Source organism: Equus caballus, chromosome 3, assembly GCF_041296265.1.
Source record: "Equus caballus isolate H_3958 breed thoroughbred chromosome 3, TB-T2T, whole genome shotgun sequence".
Taxonomy (NCBI): domain Eukaryota; kingdom Metazoa; phylum Chordata; class Mammalia; order Perissodactyla; family Equidae; genus Equus; species Equus caballus.
Window position 1 is genome coordinate 86474222 of NC_091686.1, and position 12915 is coordinate 86487136.

The 12915-nt window shown below is 38.5% G+C and overlaps 1 protein-coding gene across 2 annotated transcripts in view; it reads right to left on the reverse strand.

Annotated features, from left to right (window-relative positions):
- Positions 1-12915, reverse strand: part of SLAIN2 (SLAIN motif family member 2) — an 84783-nt gene that overhangs the window by 3975 nt on the left and 67893 nt on the right. For both annotated transcript variants that reach the window (XM_023638129.2, XM_023638130.2), the window contains one exon: positions 655-973. In XM_023638129.2, the coding sequence (XP_023493897.1) occupies positions 655-973 (319 nt within the window). The remainder of the gene's footprint in view (positions 1-654; positions 974-12915) is intronic.

Consider the following 12915-nt stretch of genomic DNA (forward strand, 5'->3'; position numbering starts at 1 on the left):
TGATGGTGGCAATCACATTCCTGAAAGTAGATAAAGATTACAGATGCATGGTTCCCAACCTGGCTGGGCTCAGAATCACCCGAATATCAAACAAACAGACAAAAACCAGCATACTAACAGATTCTGGGCCTCATATCAGATCTACTCTCTGGGGGTAAAACTTAGGCCTCTATATACTTACATAAATTCTAGAGAAGATTCTTAATTGTAGCAAGATTTGAAAACCACCCTCCTGGATTACATGCCAGGTAGATTGGTAGCTCTAGACTTGGTAGCTAGAAGTGTTATCTTAAATCTCATTCTAGGTTTTAATATACTTTTATTATCTTTATTGAATATCATTATATTCAAAATGAACAAACATCACAACCAAATTGAGTGGTTTTAACGATTTTCTAGGAGTTTTCTGAGATGCTTAATCATATTAGGTATCTGGGCAAATTTAATCTGAATCAAAGTGGCATAATACTTGAATACTTCAAGTGAGGATTTCTTTAAAACAATTAAGTAATGTTTTATTCAAATTGTACTAAGACTCTAGTGGGAACCCATTAGGACCTGCTATGTTCACTACCAAATGCAGAGATGAGGGTAATTGCAGTCTACTCACTTTCCTATGCTCAAGAATGTTGAAAGAGAGCATTTGCCACTTACCTGCGAACAGGCTGTGCAAGTTTGCTGCGAGGCACTGGTATACCCCCAGCAGAAGGGGCACTGGGTCTGGGCAAGCCACTTCTCATCGCGGTTGTCCCTGCAGGTCTGGTTAGAGTAGTGCTGTTGATATTGCTGGGAGGATTTGCTGGGACTGTGTTCTGAACCATGGGAGGTCCAGGTGAGGAGGTGGCGTGTGTGAGCTGTGTTGTTTCTTGGCTACCAGGAGAACCAGAGCCATGGTTACTAAATGCTTTTACTGGTTGCCGGAGAGCCAAAGGAGACGGTGCTGCAGGGGAGCGGAATTTGCCTGGAGAAGGTACTGCAAATGGCAAAGAAAAATCAATGTTTTCAGTGAAAACCAAGTATAAGTTAAACCACTGCTTTATGTTACACTTGATGACTGGGCACCAGTACATCTGTATTCATGAAAACTCACTCTATAGAAATGCAAGGAATAAAGAATATTTCTGGGCTTAAAAAAAAAATTGGTAAGTCCTAAATAACCAAGTGCTTACTCAGAGGATTGCAACTATCCTTGACAACAGTGTTTTAACTAGGCCAGCTAGGAATCCACTATACCAGAAGAGAAAAGGAACTGCAGGATTCTGTTTCACTAGCAACTAACCTGGCCATATTCTAAAGGTTAAAAAAAGGGTCAACTATCAGATGGTTGACTAGAATCCGAAACACACTTTCCCTTCAAAGAAACATTCATGTAAATATGCATCAAGTGGGGCCGGCCCCGTGGCCGGGTGGTTGAGTTCGCGCGCTGTGCTTCAGCGGACCAGGGTTTCACTGGTTCGGATCCTGGGCATGGACATGGCACCGCTCATCAGGCTGTGCTGAGGCTGCGTCCCACATGCCACAACTAGAAGGACCCACAACCAAAAATACACTACTATGTACCTGGGAGCTTTGGAGAGAAAAAGGAAAAATAAAATCTTAGGGAAAAAAAAAAAAGAATATGCAAAAAAATAAAACGTATCAAGTATCTGGTGGGTGTGCCTCCAAGTCCTATATCACCTACAGTGTACTTAAAATTTAGAAACTAAAAATTATTTTTTAAATAGACTGCTTCTACTGTTGTGCTTCACCAAGCAGGAAAGTTAGAAACCCAGGGGCATATCAAGAGGTACATGAAGTCACAGGTTAAAGGCGGTACATTTTTCTGGAATGTCAATTCTACTAAGTAGTAAGTTAAAACACTTTTTTTTTTTTTTGCAGGGCAAGATTCACCCTGAGCTAACATCTGTTGCCAATATTCCTGTTTTTCTTTTGTTCCTCCTCCCCAAAGCCCAAGTGCATGGCTGTATATCCTAGTTGTAAGTCCTTCTAGTTCTTCTATGTGAACTGCTGTCACAGCATGGCAACTGACAGATGGGTGGTGTGGTTCCCTGCCTGGGAAATGAACCCGGGTCACTGAAGCGGTGAAAGCACCGGACTTTAACCAATAGAGGTCACCAGGGTTGGCTCTAAGACACGCATATTAAACAAATACTGATACATGAAAGAATAAAAAGTACAATTTGCATTAACTTTTAAGCCAAAATAAGACTTCAAATAAATTTTATTATTGTGGTGGTCCCTTAGCATTATAAGCTCATATCTCCCAGGAAACACATTCATCCTTCCCTGTTTATTCTGTTTGGATAAATCACTTCTGAAAGAGCATCAAGTTTAGTTTCTCCAAATGCCCGTGGATGGCTACAGACAATGTAAATAAAAAATATTACTGTAACATGCTTTATCTAACAAAGAACTCTCGGGTGGGGTTCAGAGAGAATGGGGGTGAGAGGGGACAGAGTGGGGAAGAAACGGATCAGAGGCAGAAAGAGGTCACCCTATTCTTTCCCAAACTCCATTAGTTTGGGGAGGATGTGAAGGGGGGGAAAGCTTGGGCCAGGGACTTTGTCCTAAGACCACAGAAATGGATTATTATACACAACTCCATCCTCCTCATTTCTACTAATCCGTCTAAAGGATGTAAGTAACAGTAAAGTCTACCACAGTAGGGAATAGAATAGGAAAGAATGGATGAATCTGGCCACTATTTTTACCCGGTGTCTGGAAGACAAGAAGATAAGCTTTAGCTTCAAAACTGAAAAATAGGGGAAATTCATCTCCTACTTTCCTTTTAATGAGATTTTTTTGTACATAGCTTCCTTCCTTCCCAACTGATCTTCCCTGCTTTCTGTCTGATCAAAGTCCCAATTGTCAGCACCTCTGTACATAAGATATACTAGGTCCCAGTACCTGATGAGCTCAAATCATCTCTGCTTGACTCCCAAACCTCTAGAGCCATGATTCTCAAACCTGACTGTGTGTCAGAATCCTGAGGGGCTTTTAAAATATACACAGAAGCCCAGGCACCACCCTTCGAGAATCTAGTCTGAAATGGAACTCAGATATTTCTTTTAAAACCACCATAGGCGCTTCTAGCCATGATGGCAAAACTGGGAAGGAGCTATAAAACTGGACAAAATATATAAAACAGTTTTCAAATACTGGACAACAGGCAGTACAGGACTATAATCCCTGAGAGAAGGAAAATAAATGTGGTGAGTCCTATGAGCACTCTGGCTTTTGTGGGGGGTCAGGTGGGGAGTCTGGAGATACTTTTTGGACTACAGAGTAAGGAGGAGGATCTGGAACAGATCAAAGTTATCTTGCTGAGGTGAGAAGACAAAAATTGGAATTTGAGAGGTGGAGTACCTTGAAGGAGGGAGTTGCTCCAGAAGACCTCTATAACTCAGCTTAGGGGTCTGCTTGACTCTTTGTTGACTATTGAACTGTGCATGTACCGAGTAAAGCTCTATGAAACTGGGCAAAGGAGGACTGGAGCACTGTAAACTCAACAGTTTCCAAAGCTCATACAGGACTAAAAGACATCTGAGTTTCAACCAGCAAGAGAAGAGAATCCTTGCCAAACACACAGGGCAATCAAGAAACACCCCAAAAGGAATAAACTTGCCCTAGAATAAAGCTACTCTAAAAACTTAAAAATAAGCCTCTAAAGCAGGGGTCAGCAAACTACCACCTATGGGCAAATCAACTTTTTTTTTTAAAGATTGGCACCTGAGCTAACAACTATTGCCAATCTTTTTTTTTCCCCTGCTTTTTCTATACAAAGCCCCCCAGTACATAGTTGTATATTCTAGTTGTGGGTCCTTCTAGTTGTGGCATGTGGGACGCTGCCTCAGCATGGCCTAATGAACGGTGCCATGTCCACACCCAGGATCCGAATCAACGAAACCCTGGGCTGCTGAAGTGGAGCGCGCGAACTTAACCACTTGGCCATGGGGCTGGCCCCTCAACTGTTTTTATAAATAAAGCTTTATAAGAACATAGCAACACCCATGTGTTTATTTATCGTCTATGGTTGCTTTCCAGCTATAAAAGCAGAGTTGAGGAGTTACAACAGAGACCATATTACCCACAATCCTAAAATATTTACTATCTGGCCCTTTAAGAAAGTGTTTGCTGATCCCTGCTATAAAGAATCAAACTAATTCATAAACAAGTGCTTGCCACAACACTATTTAAAAGATAACATCTAGCAAAGAACAACATAAAACTGCACAATGTCCACTATCCAATAAAAAATTAGTAGACATATAAAGAAATAGAAAAATCATAACTAAAATCAGGATAAAAATTAGTCAACAGAAACGATCAGGAAGTCAAAGAGACGACTGGATTAGCAGGCAAAGACTTTAAAAGAACTATTACATATATGCTTAGGGATATAAACAAAAGTATAAACATAAAAGAGATGAGAAATAAAAGACTTTCAAAAGAACTGGATAAAACTTTGAAAGATGAAAAGCTTACCATATATGCAAAATGCTAAGTTCACTAGATGGCAATTATTAGCAGTTTAGATGCTACAGAAGAAGAGGCACCTGAAGACCTAACAATAAGAATTTTCCAAACTAAAGCATATAGAAAACAAAAAGATTCAAAAATAAAACAGTAAAGCCTCTGACCTACAGGTCAATATCATGTGGTCTAATATAAGCAACTGGAGTCCCAGATGGAGCAGGGGGGAGTATGAATGGGACAGAAATGACTTGAAGGAAGAATGGCAGAAAATTTTCCAAATTTGATGATAACTATAATGAACTCACATATCTAAGTAGTTCAAAAACACCCCAAGAGGGAAAAAGACCCCAAGTAGGGCCAACACAGGGAACATCATACCAAGGAACATCATGATCAAATTTCTAAAAGTGACTAATTAAAAAATCTTAATTTTCTTTTTTTGGGTGAAGATTAGCCCTGAGCTAACTACTGCCAGTCCTTCTCTTTTTTGCTGAGGAAGCCTGGCCCTGAGGTAACATCGTGCCCATCTTCCTCTACTTTATACATGGGACGCCTACCATAGCATGGCCTGCCAAGCAGTGCCATGTCCGTACCTGAGATCCGAACCAGCAAACCCTGGGCCGCAGAGAAGCGTAACGTGCGAACTTAACTGCTGCGCCACCGGGCCGGCCCCAGATTTTTTTAACAGAAGAACAAAGATAAAGTATCATAGACTTCTCAACAGAAATGAGGTAAATCAAAGACAATGGAATAACACTGTTAATGTACTTAAAAGCCCGTCAATCTAAAGTTATATATATCTAGCAAAATTATCTTTCAAAACTAAAATAAAAATAAAGACTTTTAAAGACAAACAAAAGCTGAGAAAATCCGTTGCCAACAGTCCTTCACTAAAAGTAATGTTAAAGGAAGTTCTTCAAGTAGAAGGAAAGTGATACTAAAGGGCAACCCTGATCTACATACAGCAATAAGTAGTACCAGGAATGGTAAATATGTTGGGAAACATAAAAGATCTTTAACAAATCATTTTTAAGTTTCACTAAAAGATAATTAACTATTTAAAATAAAAATAATAAAAACGTACTTTGGGATTTAATACATATGTAGAGTTAAAATAAATGACAAATGTAGCACAAAGAACGGGGAGGAATGAAAACATACTGCCACAAGGCTCTTACATCTTAAGAGAAGTGGCATATTACTTGAAGGTAAACTGTAGTAAGTTAGATATGCACACTGCACACTCTAGAGCAACCACTTAATAAAAAGCAAAACAATAAGAAATATGTAGAAAATAAGCAAAGAGTGAAAATAAAATGGAATGTTAAAAAGTACTCAGCTATTCCATGGGGCCGGCTCCAAGGTGTAGTGGTTAAGTTCAGTGCATTCTGCTTCGGTGGCCCAGTTTCATGGGTTCAGATCCCAGGCAGAGATCTACACCATCTCAGTCATGCTGTGGCGGCAGCCCACATATAAAATAGAGGAAGACTGGCACAGATGTTAGCTCAGGGCTAACCTTCCTCAGCAAAAAAAAAAAAAAGTACTCAGCTATTCCAAAAGAAAGAAAAGAAAGAGGAGGGGGAAAAGGACCAAAGATCTGAAGGGACAAAGAGAAAACAAACCATGAAATGGTAGATTTTAAACCGACCATACTGATAACTGAATTTAATGTGAACAGTAATCACTCCAATTAAAAGGTAAAGATTGGGGCCAGCCTGGTGGTGTAGTGGTTAAGTTTGTGTGCTCTGCTTTGGTGGCCTGGGGTTTGCGGGTTCGGATCCCAGGCACGGACCTACACATTGCTCAACAAGCCATGCTGTGATGGTGTCCCACATACAAAACAGAGGAAGAGTGGCACAGATGTTAGCTCAGGGACAATTTTCCTCACCAAAAAATAAAAATAAAAAAAGGTAAAGATTGTCACCATGGACAAAAAGCAAGAGCAACATGCCATCTAAAAGAAACACATTTTAGATATAAAGATGTAGGTTAAAAGGACAGAAAAAGATACACCATATAAAACTGATCATGAAAAAGCTGCACTGTCTATAATAATATCAGGAAAAAAGATTACCACCAGAGATAAAGTTCATAACGTTAAAGGGCTTGATTCAGCAAAAGGACATAAGAATTCTATCTGTGTATAGCCCAAAATCGATATACAAAACACACGAAACAAACTGACATAACTCAAAGGTGTGTGTGTGTGGGGGGGGGAAGTCCAAAATTAGAGTTAGACATTTCAGGGCCAGCCTTGTGGTGCAGTGGTTAAGTTCGCATGTTCCACTTTGGCAGCCAGGGTTCTCTGCTGTGGCAGGCATCTCACATATAAAATAGAGGAAGATGGGCATGCATGTTAGCTCAGTGCCAATATTCCTCAGCAAAAAGAAAAGGATTGGCAGCAGATGTTAGCTCAGGGCTAATCTTCTTCAAAAATAAAAAAAAAATTAAATAAAAATTAAAAAACAGACACTTCAATGCTGCTTTCTCAGTAACTGATGAAACAAATAGGAAGAAAATCAGAAAGGAAGTAGAAGACATGAGCAGCACCACCAATTAAGTTGGTCTGACATTTATAGAACACTCCACTCAACCGGACACAGCTCAAATGTCCACAGCAGGTGACTGGGTAAACAAATTGTGATATATCCACACCACAGAATACTACTCAGCAATAAAAAGGAGTAAACTGCTGATACAATAAGGATGACTCTCAAACGTTATACTGAGTGAATCAAGTGCCAGACACAAAACAGGACATACTGTAGAATTCCATTTACATAAAATTCTAGAAAAGGCAAATCTAATTTATGATAACAGAAAGCAGATCCGATTATTTCCCTGGGGTGGGAGGATGACTGGGAAAGGAGTTCAAGAGAACTTTTGGGGCTGGTGAAAATGTTCTATGAATTTACTGTGCAGGTGGTTACATAAATGCATACTTTTGCTGAAATTCAAATTATTCATTTAAAATTCCACCTGAATAAACTTGATTTTAAAAAAATTCCATAAGGGATTCTAAAGTAGAGCCATAGTTGAGAATAATAGCTCTCAAATCAACATGTCCTGGTTTCTAACAATTGTTACACAGTCTTCTCTGGTAGAAAACTGAAGTTGTCCACAGGGCCCAAGTACCCCTGAACTGCAAATCCCATGAACTTCACAGATTTTTTTTACCTTATATAATCCATATTCCCTTTTCTATAAGTGACTATAAAAACATTTTCTCAATTCCATTCTCTACAGTCCCACCTATGTCTCCCTTGCCAGACCAGTGTCTACCCAAGTTGTTTCACTGTCTTCCTGGAGGCTCACCGGATAACCAAGGCTCCATGTCTCTAATACTCTCGCTACTAAGGGTGGGGTCTGGACCTTCCAGTACCAATTCCAGAAAAGCCATCTTCAGTCCTAGCTTTTACCATAGTTGGGAGCCTTTGACCAGGGTTTTATTTAGGTAGAGAGGCAGTTTTCAGGTAGGAAAAAGAAGAGTAAAGTTCAGAGGAGGAGCATGAGTTCCAAAGAGTATTTTGGAAGTCTGGGGAGTTGGGGATAGATGGAAATGAAGTCAGATTAAGAGATGCACTGACACTGTGAATGACAATCTGGTAGATGAAGTATGACCAAGGAGTCCTAGGCTTCCTTCTTATGGTGACCGATGTAAAAGGTATGGTGTAATTAGGCAGATTATATTGATGAGGCTAAGAGTGTTTCATTTCCACATGACATACTTATAAATATTGGAATATATCTATAATCTTTTTTTTTTTTAATTTTTTTTAAAGATTTTATTTTTTCCTTTTTCTCCCCAAAGCCCCCCAGTACATAGTTGTATATTCTTCGTTGTGGGTCCTTCTAGCTGTGGCATGCGGGACGCCGCCTCAGCGTGGTTTGATGAGCAGTGCCATGTCCACACCCAGGATTCGAACCAACGAAACACTGGGCCGCCTGCAGCGGAGCGCGTGAACTTAACCACTTGGCCACGGGGCCAGCCCCTATATCTATAATCTTTTGAATGGCTTACCCAAATCCTATCTTGAAAATAGGCTTTGTAAAAAAGTATCGTTTCCTCTAGAAAAACTTCTGACCAACATTTTAACTATTAATAGTCATGCCAGGGAAATAGTTGTCTCCTGAAATTTTCAAAAATATGAATCTCAGACTTTCACTTGGAAAAATGGAATAGATGTATTTTTCCCTATTTATCCCTTTAACTATAATTTAAAACAACGGTACTATATATAAAAAAGACATAAGATAACTCTGAAGAGTAGAGAGAAGAAAGAAAAACCACCTAGGGACCTTGCAACCTGAGGGATGACATGGTAATGAGTTCCCAGGGTTTTCATTTTCCCTCATATAACCCAGATTGGAGCTGAAGAAACCGGCAACTTGGAAACACCATTGGGTATGAAAAAAATCCCTGCTCTCTCCAGCCAAATGACTAGGAAATAAAATTTTTAGAGAGTAACTGCTCTACTCCAGCTAAACACCACAGAAAAATCTGTGGCCCTACTCCCACCCATGCCAACAATGGCCAATGGGTAGCCTAGAATTCTATCCTTGTGAGGCTTGACAAGGCACCACAACACCCCTCAAGGGAGGTGTCAGAGAAGGCAGTAATGAATGAAGTGCTCTTCCCCCTCTTCTTGGGTTGGTGTCAGAAGAGGGCTAGTGGAGAGTTAGTTTTATGACTGCTCAGTGGTAACAAGACATCCCCACCACAGTGTGAGTGGAGACCTTATGGAGAGTCAGAACTCTTACCTCCACCCAGCTAGCCCCTCTCCCTTGGGTGTCAACAGAGTCTGAGTAGAGAACTTGGGCTTCTATTCTCATCTAGCAGTAATAAAATGCCCCCACCCCCAATCCATCAAAACCCTAAGTGGTGTCAGAGAAAGAAATATAAAAGAGAAGGTTTAGGGGACGGCCTGGTCGCGCAGCAATTAAGTGCACACATTCCACTTCAGCAGCCTGGGGTTCGGCAGTTCAGATCCCGGGTGCGGACATGGCACCGCTTGGCATGCCATGCTGTAGTAGGCGTCCCACATATAAAGTAGAGGAAGACGGGCATGGATGTTAGCTCAGGGCCAGTCTTCCTCAGCAAAAAGAGGAAGATTAGAAGCAGTTAGCTCTGGGCTAATCTTCCTCAAAAAAAAGAGAAGGTTTAAATAAGATCCAGAATCTCATAATTCAAAAAACGTCCACATTTCAATGAAAAGTAACTCATCATACCAAGAACCAGGAAGATCTTAAACTAAACAAAAAAAGAGAATCAATAAATGTCAACACTAAGATGACAGAGATGTTAGAATTATCTGACAAATATTTTAAAGTAGTCATCATAAAACTGAATGAGTAATTCTGAGTGTTTGAAACATGCAAAAATAGAAACTCTCAGAAAAGAAATAGAAGATATAAAGTACCAAACAGAAATTTTACAATTGAAAGATACATTAACCAAAATAAAAAACTCAAAGGTTGAGTTCAACAGCAGAACAGAGAGGACAGAGAAAAATGAGTGAACTAGAAGATAGAACAGAAGAAATTACCCAATCTGAACAACACAGAGAAAATAGATGGAAAAAAACAAATGAACAGAGCTTCAAGGACATGTGGGACTATAACAAAAGACCTAACATTTGCATGTCATCAGAGTCAGGAAGGAAAGGAGAAAGAGAGGACAAAATGTACTCTGAGAAATAATGACTGAAAACTTCCCACATTTGGCAAAAGACATAAACCTACAGCTTCAAGAAGCTGAGCAAACACCAAACAAGATAAATCCAAAGAAACTCATACCAAGACACATCATAGTCAAACGTCTGAAAAGTAAAGACAAGAAAAAATCCTCGAAATCAGAGAGAAAAATAACACCTAATCTATAGGGGAAAAACAATTCTAATGACAGTGGATTTTCATCATAATCCAAAGAGGCCAGAAGAAAGTGTCACAATATTTGTCAAGAGTCCCAAGAAAAGAAATGTCAACCCAGAGTCCTATACCCAGAGAAAATATCCTACAAGAATTAAGGGAAAATCAAGAGATTCTCAGACAAAAGAAAACCAAGAGAATTTGTGGCCAGTAGACCCACCCCAAAAGAATGGCTAAATGAACCCTCTAAACAGAAAGGAAATGATAAAAAGAAGGAACCTTAGAATATCAGAAAGGAAGATATGCAAAGGGTAAGTAAAAATATGGACAAATACAATAGGCTGTCTCTCTCCTTGAATTTTCAAAATTACATGAAGGGTGAAGAAAAAGTAACACAGAGGTGGTTGGAAATGTATGTAGAGGATCTATTTAAGACAATTATAAATGGGGCAAGGTAAAGGGACATGAAGGAAAATAAGGTTTATATACTTGACTTGAACTGGTAGAATGATAACACCAATAGACTGTGATATGTATATTATGTAAGTTATGTATACAAAATTGAATGTAATGCAACCACTCCAATAACTGTGCAAATATATACACTCAAAAACACTAGGTAAGTCAAAATGGAACTCTAAAGAACATTCAACTACCCAGAGGAAGGCAGGAAAAATAAAATAGAGGAAACAAACAGGAAACAACAACTAAAGTGGCAGACCTAAACATATCAATAATTACATGAAATGTAAATGGTCTACCTACATCATTTATAAGACAGAGAGTTGGCAGAGTGCATTAAAAAACATGGCCTACCCTTATGCTTGTCTACAAGAAAGTCACTTCAAATACAACAAAACAGGGAGGTGGAAAGCAAAGGGACGGAAAAAGATATACCATGCAAACAATACAAAAGGAAAGCAAGAGTGGCTATATTAATAACAGATAATTTAAAAGAAAATTGCAAGGGACAAAGAGGGATAATATCTAATGATAACATGGTCAAACTACCAAGAAGATATAACAACCCTCAATGCGTATGTACCAAATAACAGAGCTGTAAATATGTGAAGAAAAATGTAAAGAAATGAAATGAGAAAGACACAAATCCACAACTATAGTTGGAGACTTCAACATCCCCATGTCAACAACTGATAGATAGAAAATCAGCAAAGATATAAAAGAATTCAACACCACCATCAACCACAGGATCTACTTGATATTTAGAGAACAATCCACTCATCACAGCAGAACACACATTCTTTTAGGTGCCCACAATATATACACCAAGATAGACTGTATCCCGGGCCATAAAGCAAACGTCAACACTTTAAAAAGAACTGAAATTATAAAGAATACTTTCTCTGATCATAATACAATCAAACTAGAAATCAATAACTAAAAGATGACAGAAGGATAACAGGAAAATCACTCGAAAACTAAATACACTTCTCAATGGAAATTTTAAAATACAGAGAACTGAATAAAAATTAAAATACAAAATATCAAAATCTGTAGGTCATAATTAGAAAGAAGAAAAAGTCTTAAGTTAATAATCCAAATTCCTACTTCAAAAGCCTAGAAAAAAAGAGTTAAACTCAAAGCAAGTAGAGGAAATAATAAAGAGCAGAAAACAACAAAACCCCAAAATAGAAAATTAGAAAAATAGAGAAAAATCAATGAAATGAAGGGCTGGTTCTTTCAAAAGGACAATAAAATTGACAAGCCTGACAAAGAAAAAAAAGAGAGAAAACACAAATTACCAATCTCAGTAATGAAATGGGATATCACTGCAGACCCTGAAGACATCAGAAGGATCATAAGGGAGCACTATGAACAACCCTACACACACTAATTTGACAACTTAGATGAATAGACTAATGCCTCAAAATGTACAAACTACCACAACTTATTTGATACATAATAGATAAATTGAATGGCCATACAATTATTAGGAAAACTGATTTCATAATTCCAAAACCCTCGAAAAAAGAAATCTTCACGCCCAGATGGTTTCACTTGGAAATTGTACCAAACGTTAAAAGAAGAATTAACATCAATTCTACATACTCTCTACCAGAAAACAGAAGAGGAGGGAACACATCCCAATTCATTTTACGAAGCTAGTATTACCCTGATACTAAAACCAGAAAAAGACAGTATCAAAAAAGAAAACTACAGACCAATATCCCTCATGAATATAGACATAAAACTCCTTAACAAAATATTAGCAAATAGAACTCAGTGATATATAAAAAATAATTAGATATCATGATCAAGTGGGGTTTAATCCAGGATATAAAGTTGGTTCGATATTTGAAAAGTCAATACAATGCACTACAATAGCAAGATAAAGAAGAAAAATCACATGATGACACTTATTGAAGCAAAAAAGCATCTGACAAAATTCAACACATATTCATGATACAAATTCTCATAAAAAGAGGAGAAGGGGGAACTTCAACCTGATAAAGAGCATCTACAAAAAATCTACAGCTAACACGATACTTAATAGTCAAAGACTGAATGTTTCCCCTCTAAGATAAGGAACAAGGCAAGATATATGCTCTC